General features: G+C 38.2%; 2 protein-coding genes across 3 annotated transcripts; both read left to right on the top strand.

Moving 5' to 3' along the window:
* The first annotated feature begins 777 nt into the window (after positions 1–777).
* On the top strand, positions 778–2,469 carry LOC112201500 (fe(2+) transport protein 1). Its single transcript, XM_024342383.2, has 3 exons — positions 778–1,455; positions 1,794–1,943; positions 2,037–2,469. Exons 1-3 carry the CDS (start codon positions 826–828, stop codon positions 2,340–2,342), a joined length of 1,086 nt encoding a protein of 361 aa, XP_024198151.1. The 5' UTR covers positions 778–825; the 3' UTR covers positions 2,343–2,469.
* Positions 2,470–15,213: 12,744 nt separating this feature from the next.
* LOC112165001 (E3 ubiquitin-protein ligase HEL1) lies at positions 15,214–18,812 on the top strand. Of its 2 annotated transcripts, none has more exons than XM_024301377.2 (4): positions 15,214–15,449; positions 15,698–16,312; positions 16,795–17,555; positions 18,132–18,812. In XM_024301377.2, the coding sequence occupies exons 2-4, from the start codon at positions 15,905–15,907 to the stop codon at positions 18,520–18,522; spliced, it is 1,560 nt and encodes a 519-aa protein (XP_024157145.1). In that variant the 5' UTR covers positions 15,214–15,449; positions 15,698–15,904; the 3' UTR covers positions 18,523–18,812. The 2 variants fall into 2 exon arrangements, with proteins under 2 accessions (XP_024157145.1, XP_040362258.1); XM_040506324.1 differs by lacking the exon at positions 15,214–15,449 and adding an exon at positions 15,456–15,583.
* Positions 18,813–19,376: the final 564 nt, after the last annotated feature.

The following is a 19,376-nucleotide window of genomic DNA, read 5'->3' as shown; positions in this document are numbered from 1 at the left end:
GGAAACTCCTTTTGGGAAAAATATAAGATAAAAACGGATTCAAATTTGCTTACCACCAAAATATTCTTTGCCCCGCTGCATGCAATTTTTGATTAATTAACTTGAGATTGAGAAGGAGGGAGGGGGGAACCCCTTTTGGGAAAAACATAAGACAAAAGCGGATTCAAATTTGCTCACCACCACTCAATATAAAACTGTTATGTGTTATAAAATATAATTATAGTTAATCATAATGTTTTATTAAAAAAATATAATTTAAGTATTCAATTAATTCTATATGACGTGACAAGTTTTAATAAGATGGTGATATCACCACAAAATAAAAGTGGTGAGCAAATTTGAATCCGACAAAAGTCAAACGAAAAATATTTTACTAAAGAGAGAAAATAAAGAAGAAAGAAGGAAAAAAAACAAAAAGGAGAGGGAGACATGAAAACTAAAATTTATTCTAAACAAACAAGCGAAAAGAATAACCAACCGAAAAAAAAAATTGCACCAAAATCAAAGATTCAACATTACTAGAAGAGTCTTATTTGGAATTGGATAATGATCTCCCAATGTGAACTTAATTACATTTCTTAATCCCCAAGTATAGGTGAACATGGATTCTATCAAATTAATTGATCTTCACTACATATGGAACTTAAAATTAAGAATCATTTTTTCATTCCCTCTGCATGCACCATGGCACATTGCAACCATCACAAAAACAGTCACAATCCTCTATATAATGAACCTAGAGGAAATCATAAAACGTATCCCAGCAATATATTCCAACACAAACATTTCAGTGGTCACCAAAGAGGGAGATCACGGTAGTCAAATATGGCCACTACTACTTCACTTTCCAAAGTACTCCTCCCAATCTTCGTCATAATCCTCGTCTCCGCACTCATTCCTCAAGCTCATTCTCAATCCGAGAGTGATGAATGCGAGTCTGAAACTACCAACTCCTGCCACGACAAGGCAGGAGCTGTGCCACTCAAAATCATAGCCATTGCCTCAATCCTGGTCACCAGCATGATCGGTGTGTCCTTGCCACTCGTCACTCGCACCATACCCGCCTTGCATCCCGATCGAGACATATTCGTGGTCGTCAAGTGCTTTGCCGGTGGCATTATTCTTGGCACGGGGTTCATGCACGTTTTGCCAGACTCTTTTGACATGTTGTCCTCGAATTGTTTGGATGAGAAACCGTGGCACAAGTTCCCTTTCACTGGATTTTTTGCTATGTTGTCCGCTATTGTGACTATGATGGTGGACTCCATGGCTACTAGCATATACAGCAGGAGATCCAGAGCCGGAGTTAACCCCGATACTATTGGTGCTGCCGCCATTGAGGGAGATCAAGAGATGGCTGTGGCGGGTGGCGGACATGCACATTTTCATTCACATGATCATCAAGTCAAAGGAGGAAGCGAGCCACAGCTGTCACGCTATCGCGTTGTTGCCATGGTAAGTTGTATATATATATTAGCCGGGCGATGTCAAACAATTATAAGAGATTAAGAGGAGTGATTTTCTTTTGACATGTATCTAGATCAGTATATGCCAATTAATTGATAATCTAACATTATCACTTGTGAATTAACTGACCAACAAGAATTATAAATCTATATATACGTAGTATAGGTGTATATATATACGTAGTGTAGTTGTGTACTCGGCAACATATTCGATTATGCAAAAAAGTTATAGAGTTCGGTGACATAAGATGTCAGACTTTTGCAAAATAAAAAAATAAAAAATAAATTAGGTATGCATATTTATGAATTGAAAACTTGTGTTGGCAGGTGTTGGAACTGGGAATTATTGTTCACTCGGTTGTTATCGGGCTTTCTCTTGGAGCTTCAAACAACATTTGCACCATTAAAGGTCTCGTAGCTGCCCTTTGCTTCCATCAAATGTTTGAAGGCATGGGCCTTGGTGGTTGCATTCTCCAGGTACATATATATCCAGCCTATTAGTTCCTAAACAAATATAATTTTCGTTCACCTCCAGTTACTCAAAGCATCATTTGCTGGTTAATGTTTCAGGCTGAGTATAAGTTCATGAAGAAGGCAATAATGGTGTTCTTCTTCTCAGCAACAACCCCATTTGGAATTGCACTGGGAATGGCCATTTCAAAAATGTACAAAGAAAACAGTCCAAGTGCATTAGTGACAGTAGGACTGCTGAATGCTTCTTCAGCTGGGCTCCTCATCTACATGGCTTTGGTTGATCTTCTCTCTGCTGACTTCATGGGTCCAAAGTTGCAACGCAGCATCAAGCTCCAGATCAAGTCTTACATGGCGGTTCTTTTGGGTGCCGGTGGCATGTCTCTGTTGGCAAAATGGGCTTAAGTAGCAAAGATCTTCGTCATCAACCATATGTACTGTTGTCGTATGAACTAGATCGATCATGTTTCCTCAAGCTTATGGAAGCTCATGATCCGATCTTTTCCTCTGTTAATCTTGTATTGTATGTTGTTTGCTCAGGGGCACTAAATAAATAGTTAAACTTTCTGCTGGATCAAGTGGTCAAGCTCATCCCTTTCTTTGCAGTTTGTTACATTGGAATTTTTGATTCTATCACTTATAAGCATTGTTGTTATTCAGTTTTGAATCGTGTTACTCCAATATGAATGCATGCAATATATTGGTGGGCTATAGGTTATTTATATAGCAAGGCTCTCCTTCTATCTCGTAAGAGGCCCAAATATGTTTTTAAGCCTTTAAGGGGATCATAATCATTACAAACTTGGAAACTGAAACGAAATGAGAGAAAATAGACAAGATATCCAGACATGGCCGATGGGCTTTGCATCATTCTTTTCATTCAAATGATTAGAACACAAAAGCAACAGCTGCAAACCACATTACACTATAATGATGCTGAACTACTTTCTTAAGCCCAAGCCCAAATTGGTTTAAATTCCTTCTTTCAGAAAATCAAGAGCTCAAAGTCGCGAACCATTCATGTAGCAGTGAATAGGGATAACTCACAATGTTATTCATGTGTCATAAAAAATCATAGTCTTAGAGCATCTTTAGCAAACTCTCTATTGTGGCTCCTTAGCTATTTTGGAGAGCATGTTTAGCTTTTTATCTATTTTAGCAGCTGCACCAGACTCCTAAGTGGCTCTCTATTATAACTTTTAGCTATCTCGCTCCTAAATATAGAGAGCTGGATGAGGCTTTCTATAATTTAAAACATTCATTTTAAGTTATTTTATGTAATTTATAAATACATTTAAACTATTTAATATTCATTTAAAAAATAATATAAATTCAAAACTAGCTAAAATAGAGAGCATTGATGCAGACGTAATTCTAAAGTGGCTAGCTAAAATGACTTTTTAGCTAATTTAGCTAAAATTTGACTCAAAAATGGCTAGCATTGCTAAACATGCTCTTATATCAGAGGCCACCACCATCACCAATCGTAGTCCGAACTCCATTTTAAAACGTTATTAAATTTTCATCACAAAAATAACATTGTTGATAATCCGCAAAGCTGGACATGATTTGAGTGTAAGTTGTCTTTGCAAAAACATTGAACAATTGGATTTTTCCACCATTTCTCCATCGGTCTTGCAAAGTCAATTGAAACATCAATAAACAACTGAAAATGTACAACAATTAATCCGTGAGTTAAATTCATGACCATTCCACTTACACAATAAACACTAACGTCACTAGGTCAAATGAGACTAGGCGGAACATATTGATTGCACGCATTTTTATACGTGAAATTATATCTAAAATACTAGAATTAAGCTAATCTTCGAGTCAATTAATATGTAATAAATATATTTTTATTTATTTTGTAGAAAATAAGCGGAGTTGCGGAAATGAGAGAAAATTGGACGAAATTAAAGCAATTCAAGACTTTCTGTAGAATATTCTGTAAATATTTACTTTCCTTGTACATTTAGATTACATCTCTCTGTATAATTGTAGGAGATCGTTTCCTATTAGGAAAACTCTTGTATCACTTTATAAACCCTATTCTGTGAGGTAAATATCATTGAAGCATTCCAAAATACTTTGAGTTCTTATTTTCTACTTGGTATCAAAGCCTAGTTTTTTTTTTTATCTGTTCCACCATCACAATTCTATTTCGAAATAACACCACACCAGACAACCTTGAAATTGCCGCATAGCTACATCAAGTGGGGACCAATTTATACCACCATATTTTGCACAGCCGACAAGCTTCCCTGCCCCACTGACAATCCTGCTGCAGCCGAGCCAAGCCGTAGCCCTCCTAGCTGAAAAGACTGCTGCAGTTGACAAACTTTGCTGTTCTGCTACAGTAACTCTGCGTCTGCTCTGCTACAGTAACTCTGCTCTACTACAATATTCTTTATTGATTTCATACAGGCCCTTATTTGCTAGATGGAGGACGACACTGCCACCCTTGCACTCCACAACATGCCACCAATTATTAACCATTATCATACTACTGCTCAAGATAACTCGGCGTTTCCAACTGGCGTTGCCTTGAATGAATCCAATTATACCATATGGGCACCTCTTATGAAGATGAGGATTGGAGCACGAGGAAAAGTTGGCTATCTCACTGGAGCTAAAGCTGCACCAAATGTAGATTCTGCTGAATTTGAAGCTTGGACCACAGAGAACGAAAAAGTAAAGAGTTGGTTAATTGATTCCATGGAACCATCACTCATGAATCAGTATATCCGACTCCCAACAGCCAAAGATGTGTGGGAAGCGGTTGAGAAGACATTTTATGATGATTCTGATGAAACTAGGATTTTTGAATTAAACAAGAAGTGCTTTGGAGCAAAACAAAACGGTCGGACTCTTCCTACCTACTATAATGAATTGGTGGGGATGTTTCAGGAGATTGATCAGCGTATGGCCTCTCAGAATAATATAGTGGCTGCAGTTGTTCAAGAGACCACTGCCATGGCACGAATGCGAGTTCACATGTTTCTTAGTGGACTCGATTCAGAGTATGATCAAGTCCGTGGTGAGATTCTGCGCAAAGACCCGAAATTCGACTTGGAGCAAAGCTATGCATATGTTCGAAAGGTGCATTCTGAGAGACAGGCAATGGGACATGCCTCTGAATCCTCTGCCATGGCCGTCCAACGCAAACAGGGGTCTTCCACAAGCTTCTCAACTCCCTCACAACGTCGCACTCTAGGTAAAACAAATTCATATGCAAATACAAAGTGTCCGGTTTGTGGAGAAGTGGGTCATAGCAAGCAACGGTGTTATGAAGTGATTGGCTACCCTGATTGGTGGGATTTCACCAAGAAACCGCGAAAGAACCTTGGAAAAGCTATGGTGGCTACTACAGAGGAAACGCAGCCATCTAGTGCCTTCGCTAATGTAGCACAGTCAGGTATGAAGGGTAAGACATCTATGAATAGTTCTTGGATAATTGATACAGGTGCATCTGACCATATGACTAATGATCCTAGTCTCTTAGAAAAGCTCAAACCCTCATCTCAAAATATTGTTTCTACTGCTGACGGTACTCCAACTCCGGTTACCGGGGAAGGTTCTGTTGTCCTATCTAATACATTAACCCTTGATTCTGTGTTGGTTGTTCCTTCTTTGGCATATAATCTCCTATCTGTTGGCCAAATTATTCTAGCACTAGCATGTATTGTGACCTTTTATCCCTCTTTCTGTGTGTTTCAGGACACTCTGACTCGGCGGATTCTTGGTTATGGTGTTAGAAGGGGGAAGCTCTACTACTTGGATCTGACAGATAGTGGCGAACAACAGTTGTTAGGACAAGTGAATCAAGTCAATGGAGTAGAGAGTGCTAAGGAAACAGTGTGGCTATGGCATCGTCGTTTGGGTCATCTATCTTTTAGTTATCTTAAGAAACTACAACCTCATTTGTTTTCGGTTGTCAGTGATTCAGATTTTCATTGTGATGTATGTGAACTGGCTAAGAGTCATAGAATTTCGTATTCTCCTAGTCTTAATAAAAGTCCCATTCCATTTATGAAGATTCATTCGGATGTTTGGGGTCCTGCCAAGATCCCTTCTCTTTCTAGAGCTCGGTATTATGTGACCTTTATTGATGATTGCACTCGTATGACTTGGGTATCCCTGTTAAAGAACAAGAGTGATGTGTGTTCCATGTTCCAAGATTTTCATAAAATGGTGTCTACACAATACCAACAGTCCATTCGTGTCTTCCAATCTGACAATGGTGGTGAGTATGTTAATGGCCCTATGCAGGAGTTTATGCAATCTCATGGAATTCGACATCAGACTTCCAACTCATATACTCCTCAACAGAATGGATTGGCAGAAAGGAAGAATCGACAGTTACTTGAAGTTGTCCGTGCATCTTTGTTTGGCATGCATGTACCCCGTGAATATTGGGGAGAAGCTGTCAAGTCCGCCACCTACCTCATTAATCGTACTCCTTCTCGGGTCATTGAATTTCAAAATCCTCAGCAGAAACTTCAGAACCTCCTGTCACTTCCATCACTACCAAACCTCGAACCTCGTGTGTTTGGATGCGTCGCCTATGTTCATACTCCCAGGCCTCAACGCAGCAAGCTTGATCCCCGTGCCCGTAAGTGTATATTTGTTGGTTATGCGGAATTTCAAAAGGGTTATCGTTGTTATGATCCTCTAACTGGCACTATGCATGTTTCTCTTGATGTTGCGTTTCGCGAATCTGAGCCTTATTATTTAGGGGGAGTTTCCGAGTGTTCCCTTCAGGGGGAGAGAGATTGTGAAGGAAATCCTCGGGATTTATTTGCATTTGAAACAAAATTTGCATTTGAAGAATTCGAGGAATTAGAGGCGTTGGAAACAAAATTTGGAGTTGGGAACGAAAAAGAAAAAGGAACTGAAAAAGAAGACACAGCAGGAACCGAAAAAGAAGTTGGAAAATTAGGGGATGGTGAACAGCCCGTGGGGCCACTAATGGACAATAGAGGTGTAGAAGGTGGACTGATGGACAATAGAGGTGTAGAAGGTGAACTGATAGACAATAGACAAGTTGGTGGACCCGTGGGGTCCTTGGATGGACTTTTTTATGACCAACGGCTTGGCTCCAGCCACACTCTTGGCTCTAGCCGACCGAGTAGCAGGTTGAATAGTGCTGATGATGCAAGCCACTTTTATGAGTTGTCTGAAGGAATAGATGCAGCACGGCAACATATTAATGTACAGCCGCAAAGTGCTACTGACTTGTCAAACAGAGAACCTACGCGCCAGGAGACTAACACGCATTCTGGAACATATGGAACATCACGAACTAAAGAAGTACTCATTGACCGGTCCGACTGTGATGCACCCAATGAACAAAAAATTCAGAGCCCTCATCTGTTAGAGTCCTTCCCCCTCTCTACATCATCAATTGAAGAATCCGCTGCGAGAGTTCCTTCTCAGGTACCTTTAATTTCGAACGAATCATCTGGGGTAGGTAATATTGAGTCTAGGAAATCACAGAGGGCTACCAAGGGTATTCCTAAGAAACAATATGAACCAGATATCAAAACCAAAGCTAAGTATCCTATAGCTAATTATATGTCTAACCATAGGTTGTCTGGGTCACATGCACTTGTTGTTGATCAATTATCCACTGTATCTATTCCTAGTAGTGTACAGGATGCTTTGGCGGATCCTAAGTGGACTCAAGCAATGAATGAAGAACTAGAGGCTTTGCAGAAAAACTTGACTTGGGATATTGTGACTATGCCTGCTGGAAAGAAAACTGTTGGATGTCGATGGGTGTTTACAGTAAAACTTAAAGCTGATGGGAGTATTGACAGGTACAAAGCCAGATTAGTTGCCAAAGGTTACACTCAGCGCTATGGAATTGATTATGAAGAGACATTTGCCCCTGTAGCAAAAATAAATACTGTTCGAATCTTGATTTCACTTGCAGCAACTAAAGATTGGCCTCTGCATCAGTTTGATGTGAAGAATGCTTTCCTCAATGGTAACTTGGAGGAAGAAGTGTATATGGACATGCCGCCAGGAGTAAAAAATTTGCCATATGATACTGGGAAGGTTTGTAAATTGAAGAAGTCTCTTTATGGTTTGAAGCAGTCACCGAGAGCATGGTTTGGAAGATTCTCCAAGTCCATGAGGACATTTGGATATAAACAAAGTAACTCGGATCACACCTTGTTCATCAAGCGTAGTCAGGGTAAGATTACCGCTCTGATAGTATATGTTGATGATGATTGTCACAGGGGATGACTTAAAAGAGATGGAGGCTCTACAAAAGTATCTTTCTAAGGAGTTCGAGATGAAAGATCTTGGGCAATTGAAATACTTTCTTGGAATTGAGGTCGCAAGGTCTAAGAAGGGGATTTCATTGTCCCAATGTAAGTATGTGCTTGACTTGTTAGCTGAAACTGGTATGCTTGACTGTAATCCTATTGAGCCACCGATCGAGATGAACCACAACCTTGCCATCTTTCCGGATCAAGTTCCAACTGATAAAAGAAGATACCAACGTCTAGTAGGGAGGCTTATTTATCTTTCTCATACTAGGCCTGATATTGCTTATGCTGTGAGTGTGGTTAGTCAGTTTATGCATTGTCCCAATAAAGAGCATATGGATGTAGTATATCGTATCTTGAGATACCTTAAGATGGCACCTGGAAGAGGTTTGTTGTTTGAAAAGAAGGGAGAGTTGGAAGTTGTGGGATACACCGATGCAGACTGGGCTGGTGATAAGATAGACAGACGGTCTACATCTGGGTATTTTACATTTGTTGGAGGAAACCTAGTGACTTGGCGCAGCAAGAAACAAAAGGTTGTTGCTAGGTCAAGTGCTGAAGCTGAATTTCGAGGTATGACACATGGAGTTTGTGAGATGTTGTGGATTCGTAATGTGTTGAAAGATTTGGGTTTTAAACTCAAGAAACCTATGGACTTGCATTGTGATAGCACATCTGCTATTGAAATTGCTCACAATCCTGTTCAGCATGACCGGACTAAGCATGTGGAAGTAGATCGACATTTCATTAAGGAAAATCTGGACAGAAAGATTATTCGTTTTCCTTTTGTGCATACAGAAGATCAATTAGCAGATGTTCTTACGAAAGGAGTGTCAAGGAAAGTGTTTGACAACTCGATTGACAACTTGGGCATGATTGACATCTATGCACCAACTTGAGGGGGAGTGTAGAATATTCTGTAAATATTTACTTTCCTTGTACATTTAGATTACATCTCTCTGTATAATTGTAGGAGATCGTTTCCTATTAGGAAAACTCTTGTATCACTTTATAAACCCTATTCTGTGAGGTAAATATCATTGAAGCATTCCAAAATACTTTGAGTTCTTATTTTCTACTCTTTCGACAAAAGGACAAAATTGGAGATAGCTTAATTAAGTTGATTGGTTAATTAACAAATACATAAGCATGCAGCACGTGAGGAATTATGGGCTGGTTGCCTATGTTTATGTTCAGGCCATTAGTTTCTTGACATGTGGCATTCGTCTCCTTGTCTTACCAAAGTTATTAGCACACGTGGTCTTCATCTAATTAACCACCAACTCTTGACTTTTCTTGCTCTCTCACAAACAGTCCAGGACTGCTCATATATATATACACATTCTCATGGAGAGGAGAACCCTAGACCTACAGCAGCCCCACTACACCAAAACAGGGGGCAGCTCTCATTCTCTTCTCCCATCCTCTTCTCATCCATTTTCCATATTTTCTTTAGTTTTATTTTAGAGATTTAAAGGATTTACTCACCCAAAGCTTCAAGAATTCATCAAAATCTTCTACCTCTACAAGATTCAAGACTTGGGTAATTATGGGAGTTGTAATTCAAGACTAGTCATGCTAGCTTTTTAGCTATTTGTGATTATTCTTGTTTTCTCCTACACTTCTATACTTTTTTCCCCTTGAATTTTGTATCTTTGATGTTCATAATTATGAGTTGTGAGTAATTTCCTTGTTGGGGGTTAGGGTTGTGTCCCTAACTCAAATTTTGTGTAAAAGATGTTTAATTTAATGTAATGATGCAATTTTCATATGATGAATGCTTATGTCTATTTTTGTTGGGTTAAAATGCATGTCTAGGAGCATAGTCAATTCTAGGGTGTGTATTTTGAGCATGTCTAGGACGGAGTTAGAGGCTTGACCCCCTATAATTCCTAAGCTAGAAACCTTTAATTTCTTATAAGCATGGTGATTTACACCCGTTGCGTGATTGCGCGGGCGAGTCGCTTAGTAGTCTAATTCTTCTATCTCTACGCCTCTTGATGTGAATTAGTGACTCTTGAACCGGCTCTAATTCATGCCAAATGAGTTCCTATGACCCTTGAACCGGAGTAGGAATACCACGAAAGAGAATTTCGGTACTTGAGCCTTGACCCGCCTTGGATACAACTACAGCCAAAGTAGGGATTTGCATCTACATTATAATATTATATTTAGCTTCCAACACATAAAATTTGGGTGAAGGAACCTCCCTAACACCCGACATTGCCACTTATTTGGTTACACTTTTATTAATTTATTTTCATTTTTATTAATTGCTTTACATTTCATTACATTTTGTTAATCTAAAATCAACTCTCAAAATATTGAACTCCAACTCATTGTAAATATTCATCACTAGGCTCTTAGTTTTGATTAGATTTTGGTGAAAATCAAAGCCAAGCATTGCTAAGGCTTGGTGCCTTAGATTAACATTTTTATTTATTTTCTTTTTCTTTTCGTTGTTTGCTAAGTGTCTTTATTTCCGATTACCTAAAGATTATGTGTTAGCCACTAATCCCCGTGGTACGATAAACTTTGGGCATAATATTTCCCTATCTTGACAATGTTACGTACGCTTGCGTAAATGTGTATCAAATCACATATATTAATTTAACTTTGAACAAGTTATGTTAAACAACATCAAATTCAAATTCATGTGCACTGGGAACCCTATATGATGCTAATATGCTTGTAAAGATCGATGGATGCACTTATGGAGGAAATAAAATAAATCAAAGTCAAAGTTGTAGCTAGAAAATAATATTGACTGACCCGGCCTTGGCAGACAAAATGAGAAACTTGCCGGTCTGTTGCATCAGTCAAATATTTCGAGACTAAATTACGGATGAAGAATCGGAAGAAGGACAAGTCTTATATAATGTGGAAGTGTAGAGCTTGTTACAAATTGACTTGACCTGGCTAGCAGCTAGCTAGCTTCCATGGAGCTTTTACTAGCAATTACGAAGATTTTACCATTTTGGATTGTTGAAGTGGAACCAATATTTACTGAGGAAAGCAAATGATTTAGTCCAACTTGAATGTGACATGCACATTTCATCTTTTTATATACTAGTTGTCTAGTTGATGCATGTCTCAATTAGTAGCTAGTTAGTTTTCTCTTTTATATATATATATATATATATATATATATATATATATACATATCCGATCCAGAGCGGAGCTCCGCTTTAGAATTAACGTGTGAAGTTTGAGTTTTGGGTCACTTTTCGGTCGCATATCCACATCTTGACCGTTCAGTTTTTAGGTACTAGTGTATAGATCGTCTCTGCAAATTTTCAGCCAAAATGATGATCGTTAAGGCATTGATAACTGCCTTAAAGCTAGTACGGTTCAGGTTGACAGATTCAGTCCGTCCATTGGTTTAAGCGAGTTAGATACCTTAACGATCATCAATTTGGCTGAAAATTTGCAGAGAGGATCTATACACTAGTACCTAAAAACTGAACGGTCGAGATGTGGATATGCGACCGAAAAGTGACCCAAAACTCGAACTTCACACATTAATTTCAAAGCAGAGCTCCGCTCTGGATAGGATCTGTATATCAGATCCTATCCAGAGCGGAGCTTCGCTTTGAAAATTTACTTGTGAAGTTCGAGTTTTGGGCCATTTTTCGGTCGCATATCCACATCTCGACTGTTCAGTTTTTAGGTACTAGTGTATAGATCGTCTCTGCAAATTTTCAGCCAAAATAATGATCGTTAAGGCATTGATAATTGCCTTAAAGCAAGTACGGTTCAGATTGACAGATTCAGTCCGTCCATTGGTTTAAGCGAGTTAGATACCTTAACGATCATCAATTTGGCTGAAAATTTGCAGAGAGGATCTATACACTAGTACCTAAAAACTGAACGGTCGAGATGTGGATATGCGACCGAAAAGTGACCCAAAACTCGAACTTCACACATTAATTTCAAAGCGGAGCTTCTCTTTGAGAATTTACTTGTGAAGTTCGAGTTTTGGGTCATTTTTCGGTCGCATATCCACATCTCGACCGTTCAGTTTTTAGGTACTAGTGTATAGATCGTCTCTGCAAATTTTCAGCCAAAATAATGATCGTTAAGGCATTGATAATTGCCTTAAAGCAAGTACGGTTCAGGTTGACAGATTCAGTCCGTCCATTGGCCTGAACCGTACTAGCTTTAAGGCAGTTATCAATGCCTTACCGATCATCATTTTGGCTGAAAATTTGCAGAGACGATCTATACACTAGTACCTAAAAACTGAACGGTCGAGATGTGGATATGCGACCGAAAAGTGACCCAAAACTCGAACTTCACACGTTAATTTTCAAAGCGGAGCTCCGCTCTGGATAGGATCTGTATATATATATCCAGTTAGTTTTCTAGTTTTAGATAGTCTCATAAGAGGTGCTAAATTTGAAAGGGTACCTTGATCACCTTACTTGGTCTATTTTCCTCATAAAAAGAAGATTTATAAGGTAGTTGACCAATCTCATTTGGGAGATTTGGAGGCTTAACCCAACAATTTAAATAGTTTTTATAATTTTAAGGTGTTAGTTAATACCAGCTCAAACACTTTTTGTCACGCCACTTCTTCCCTCAATTTAAGTTGATTAATAATAAGAACTTGATGTGATTTTTTCTTTTCTTTTCCCAATGGTGAATATTTGACTAGAGCTTGCATTGAAAGAAATATGGAAGAAGAAGAGTGCAAAAATACCAAAACAAGATGTTCAACAAATTACCTAAAAAATCTATACTAGGGCAAATGGTCAATCCAGCTATAAGTGACTCGTCAAAAAACTGACCAGTCACTTGGAGATAGACACTTTCTATCGCCCGCGATTTCCGTCGGAGCTCCGGTGACGAATATGCTATGGCGGCTGCAAGTTAGAGATGAAGAAGAAGCTTTGATTAGCGTTTGGATTTTTTTGGGCTGCTTGGGCCTTTAAGTTTTAGTTTGGTTTTTAGTTATTATCCTATTCATGTCTTAATTCTTATGAATTTCTGACTTTGAGGGGTATGTTGCCTGCCCTTGGTGTTGTTTGGGCCTCCTTATGCCTTTTGGCTCTATGAATATCAGTTTCACGACAAAAAAATAAAATAAAATTGGAGATAGACACTTTCATAGCAATTGATGAGAGACATGCAGCTTGGAAGCTAAGAAGCTCTAGTTGTAATTGCTTATTGTTTAAACACCTCAATTCTAGTCAAGTACTTATTTGTGACTTGCAAGCGTTTACATAGCAATGGGATAGTTAAGTTGCTTTCTCCTATTTTTGTCGTGTTTGTTTAGTCCAACGATCCTTAGCTACCAAACGTCCAAACCTAACCCTCACAAAACGATGGGATTAGAGACAAAAGCCAACTAATATAACCAAACTGAGGCTTATTTAATAATAACATGATGAATGAATATTGTAGCCTGCAAATGCTGGACCAGAAAGTGATTAGGTGAGCAGAAAGAGAAGCATTCCCAGGCATTGGCATTCATATTCTGCCAGTATAATAGCCCACATTGTATTAATTTCTGGTAAATTATTGCCAACAATGGTTTAACTATTCTTAGTGCCCCACTAAAGTACAGTTTTATTATGAAACAGAGTTGAGTTGCTTCCCAATTCCAGGATGCATGATGACTCAGTAAGGCAGGCTTAAATATCATATCCATAAATCCAAATTCCTATAATTAAGCAAATAAACTCTACTGAATCTGTTCATGCTGTTATACAGTGCCTTTTGTTTAATTGTCTAATTAGTCAAGTTATAACAACTAACAGGATAGGGTTAGTAATCATTAACATTTTGATCTTTTCTATACTACTTTTGCGGTGAATCTTTAACAATTTCAATTCAAAAGAAATATTGTCAGGAAGCTGAAAAAAGTCAAAAACAAAGTCACATTTTCCACATCCAAGAGACAAACACCATGTGCTTGACTGCATAGATTTGTAGCACCAAGATAAATCCTGCATAGGTTTTCTCAAGGGGATTTCTCAAGTCATGCCAGCTTTTTGGCTGAGAATCTCAACTGGGGGTTTGTTTTAATCAGAGGTTCTGTTTCTTCAAAGTTTATGTTTACTGATCAAGAATTGTATAACATAAGCTGGGAAGCTAGGTTCTTTAATGGAATTCTAACATAGGTACGGTTTAAGACAGTCCTCCATACAACTATGTATAATATATTCCCAATTCTTTTTATAGTTGAGGCAAATGCAAGATATTCTATTTGTTAAAATTTTAATACAATTAACTCTGTCAACACTTACACTGCTTGAAATTGTGCTAGTAAAAAAAATCACAAAAAAAATGACAGAGAAAAACTCCTAAAAATACAACTTAAGATGTTGATCAAGTAAATTGTTCAAGAGCTGCCGAAACATAAATAATTGAATCCAAACTGTTTCGATAGACAAAATTGGGGGATACATTGAATTTTAATTGTTGAATTTTTGTGCATATTTACCAAGTAGGACCAATTTTTTTTAAGACTTGACTGATCAATGTTCGGTTCAGATTTTAGTCATTTCATAAGAGATGGTAGGGATGAAATCATGAAAAAGATAATGGTATACTTTTTTTTGACTTCTCAAAGAAGATGAGATCTGCAAGTCTTTGTTTTCGTCTTCCGATATATGGAAGCATATCATCATTTTCACTCTTCATAATATTTGCAGATCGTTCAAAAAGATTTTAAAATCACAACTAAGTAAAAAAAAAAAAATGTAAAACGGCCTGACTCATCATTATAACGAATTTAACACTTTGTTGTTCATCATAGCGAATTTGACACTTACCTATTTTTTTAAAGTGTAGTGTAAGTATTAATATGTGATAGAGTATGAAATGCCAAAATCGGTATCTTATTAAAAAAGAAAAAAAATTATAGAACAAAAGAAAAAGTTTTAGTTGGATTAGACATGTGTTAGGAAGAGAATGCCAGCAAAGCAAGGTTACTTTTCTCTTACGCCAATAACTGCAATTTACTGAGGATTCCTTTCTTTCTTTCTCAGCTCTCACATCCCCCCTTAATAAATCTAATCTTCCATCTAATAAAAACAGCATCTTCTGAGGCACCAAAAGGATTGAACTTTGTTAAATTAGGGTTCTTATTATACCCTTCTCTACAATTTCATCATTGCAACACAGTCTCTCAGATTTCAGAACCCAAAAAGAATCTGATTCCACAGACTTTAATTCCCTTCGGAAGCTTCACATTTCCCTTCTCTGCCTGCAACTCTTTCTGCATGTATGTATATATGACCGTCCGTCCTTAACCAGAAAACAATTAAAAATCAGCGTTCATTTTCTCTTTTTCGATTGATTGTTTTTTTTTTTATGTTGAAATTTTTTTGATTGTGGGGATTTGGGGTTATCTACAAGGTAAAGCACGGATTTTTGGTTGTTTTGGATTGATTCGTTGATGGGTTTTTTTTCTGGGTTTTTGATTTGGTATTAGTAGCTGAAGTATTGGTGTCTGATGTGGTACTTTTTCAGGAGGATCTGATGCTACAGTTTGCAGTTCTGGATCGATTCCTTGATGGGTCTTTCTTGTATGATTATTTGTAGTTAGGCCCAGAAAGATTTCATTTTTCCATTTTTTATTTTGGGGATTTAGCTTCTGAATTACAGAGCTTCAGATTGATTGGATTTTGGTATTAGTTACAGCTTTAAGTTTTAGAATTGCTGAGCTGTTGTGGGAAAATGGAGGGTCAGGTATTATTTGGTGATGAGATTCCTGTGAATTTGCCTAGAGAGGAAGACGAAGAAGAGTTTCGAAGTTGTTGCGAAGATGATGAGGTTTGGAAGGAGAACGATGAACCTGTGAAGGTGGAGTCAAAAGATGATCTTGATGAGTTTTCGGTGAACATGTTCTTCAAGGGCATTTCTGTAACTGGGTTTGGGGACTCGAGTGTTGGGCTTTCTGGTATTGGAGTTGTTATGGAAAGAGCAGCCCATGTTCCTGTAATTCAGGTGCAGAAAAAGCTTGATTTTTATGTGGAGGAGCCTGTGGCTGACTATCTAGCTCTGATGGATGGTTTAGTGGAAGCTGTGCAGAATAATGTTCGCCGGGTGTACGCATTCACAGATTCTGAGCTTCTCTATGACCAGGTGAGTCCTTCATTGTTAAGGAGTTATGTATGTTCAGTCATTTTTCGGTTCCTTTTGTGGAATTTGAAGCCAAGAGTATTCCCAATTTTTTTTTTATCTTACAGCTACATAAGTTTCTTTTCTATCTTGGATTACTTTGGAAAGTAATTTTGGAATTTTTCAATGACTGTCGGTCCACCCATTTTCAAAAGTTTAATGCCAAATTACCTATTGCAATTTCAGTAATGTCACTTCTTGAGTCCATTAATTAAGGAAATGAAGAGTTTACTTCTTATCAGTTTGTTATCCTTTTCATACTTGTTTAACAGCAGAAACTTTTCTAGGTAGAAATGATAGGTAATACCTTTTTCTTTACCAAAGGGCATTTGAGTGATTGCTCCTGATGATTAGTACACCTTTCTTCATTTGAGTTATAGCGCCAACATTATTCAAATCTTCTTATTGCTTGTCAAGTTTTCTTTAGTGGCTTGAGTTTTTGACAGGTATCAAATGAGGAGAAACTTGATATTCCCCTCCTTGTAGCACTGAGGGAAAGGATCCTAGAACATGCCGGTAATCTTGAAGCTTTTGTTCTGAAACTTGTCCCTACTGTAGATCTTGATCGACCATCAAAATTGGCCCAAGTGGCAATTGGAGTTGTCTCTTTTCCTGCTAAAGGCGTTGAATCACTTGAATACTGTTCCATCTGTTGTGATGATAAACCATCAATAATGATGATCACTATGAAATGTTCTCATGAGTTCTGTTCGCATTGCATGAGGACATATGTTGATGGGAAGATACAAGCCTCTCAAGTCCCCATCAGGTGCCCTCAGCTCAGATGCAAGTATTACATCTCCACTGCTGAATGCAAATCTTTTCTTCCACTCACTTCTTTCGAGTCATTGGAAAAAGCCCTTGAGGAAGCAAATATTCTACATTCGGATAGATTTTACTGCCCATTTCCAAATTGTTCTGTCCTGCTCGATCGTTCTGAATGTTCTTCAGCTTGTGAAAGTTCATCAATTCAGTCAGATAACAGCTGCATGGAATGCCCAGTTTGCAAGAGGTTCATCTGTGTAGATTGTGGGGTTCCTTGGCATTCTTCTATGAGTTGTGAGGAGTTCCAAAACCTCCCACTGGAAGAGAGAGATTCTGCAGATATTACCTTACATCGCCTGGCCCAAAATAAAAGCTGGAGGCGTTGCCAGCAGTGCCGTAGGATGATTGAGCTTACTCAAGGTTGCTACCACATGACATGCTGGTAAGACCACTATCTTTTACATACGAAGATTTCTTTAAAGAAACTGATTTACTGAATTCAGATTCAGAGATCGGGACAGTTAAGTTAGTCCAGTAATGAATCATTCTCTAACTGAGCAACGGAAATTAGTAGCTTGTGGTAATGTGTTACTTAGATGTTAAGCAGCATGTGTTGCAAATACTTTACTTAAAGGATCACACAGATGTACAAGCTTGTAATCGGAGCAGACTCGGGCAATATGGGCTCGATTTACTATGGTCCTAATTCTTATGTTACACTTGAAAGAGTCAAATACACGGGTAGTGAAAGATGGAAACTAATTAATACATGTTAGCATCTGTCTTTCTTTTGGATGGCATCATTTTGATGAAGTGATTTAACTTCTAGGAACTTTTGGGAATATCCAATGCTTTTATGCATAGGCACTTGCATAAAAAGGAAATATGAATTAATTCATAGTAGCTGTGATATTTCTGTGACCACATCTCTAATCAACCAATGGTCGATATGCTCAGTGTAAAGTTTACTTTCAAATAGAAGTTCTTGAATCTATACTGAACCTCTTGCTCATTTCAGGTGTGGCCATGAGTTCTGTTATGCTTGTGGTGCTGAATATAGAGATGGTCAACAGACGTGTCAATGTGCCTTTTGGGATGAAGACAACCCTGAAGACTTGGTCACTCAGTCTATGCAAGAATCTGAGCAATGGGCATGGGAAACATTCAACTCACTTCCTATGATCATGGATGCATACTCAGAGCAAGAGAGATCACAGCTGGCACTGATCCAAAGGTTCCTAGCTGGGGGTTTCAGTTTAAGTGATCACCACCCTTACCAACCAGCCCAATCTCCGCCTCGCTGTACAGATGCCTATGTAGATGCCATGAAAGATCTCCATCAGCTTCCTTGGCTCGAGAGGTTTGTTTCTGTTATAAGTGATAACTACTATGAAGAATATATCCAATGAATAATAGGACTTCCAACAATAATCTGCATAGCTTCCCAACAATACTGTAAACGTGGTTAAAGAGTTCCTCGCTCTATTAACTCTAGTGCATGGTGATAGAGAAATTAGTGGCTCTCGTCCTCTTGAGATTCATAATCATCATGACCATCAAGGTCCCTTGTATTACCTCAAAGAGAAGCATCTATTCTTGACAATCGCTTTCTTCTTGAAAGAAGAGCACAAAAAAAAAATTGTGAATTGGAAGAACATTTCTCATGTTAGTGAATGGAAAAGACATATTTTCATTTTAAGCTGCTCTCTGTGAGATAGATTGGAAACACTGTAAATACTCATCAAATCAATACTTGATTGTTCTCTTTGATTACCAAGAAGTCCCTGAAATGTCATTTATCATGGTTGCTTGAATAATGTGAACTGAGCTTTAGTTGCCCCCCATTACATTATGTGTGATAGAAAAGGACCACCCTCCCCCACTTAACAACTGGAACAACCATTCATCATTATGATTATTAGGTGGTGTTATTGGTTTTGAAGAAATCGAATGGAGTACACCTCTTATTTTGGATGAGGGATAATAGTGCTTCAATGAAATTTACATGGAAGTTTCTGTCATGGAATGGGAGCAGTGGCTTCTATGATACCTTGAAGTAGACAGTAACCATATCTGCAATTTTTTTTTTTTTTCTCCCATATATTTTGGCACTACAGCATTTTTGAATTCAATTCAAGTCAAATCCGAGTGAACAAGCCTACAAGCCAATCTCCTCTTGCTGCAATTACCCCACAATCCATAGGGTCTAAGCTTTTACAAAGGCTTCGGTTAGGGAGTGGTATTTGTGTTTCTCCCATGTAGG

Source organism: Rosa chinensis, chromosome 5 (assembly GCF_002994745.2).
Source record: "Rosa chinensis cultivar Old Blush chromosome 5, RchiOBHm-V2, whole genome shotgun sequence".
Taxonomy (NCBI): Eukaryota; Viridiplantae; Streptophyta; class Magnoliopsida; order Rosales; family Rosaceae; genus Rosa; species Rosa chinensis.
This window is presented reverse-complemented; position numbering and strand designations above follow the sequence as displayed.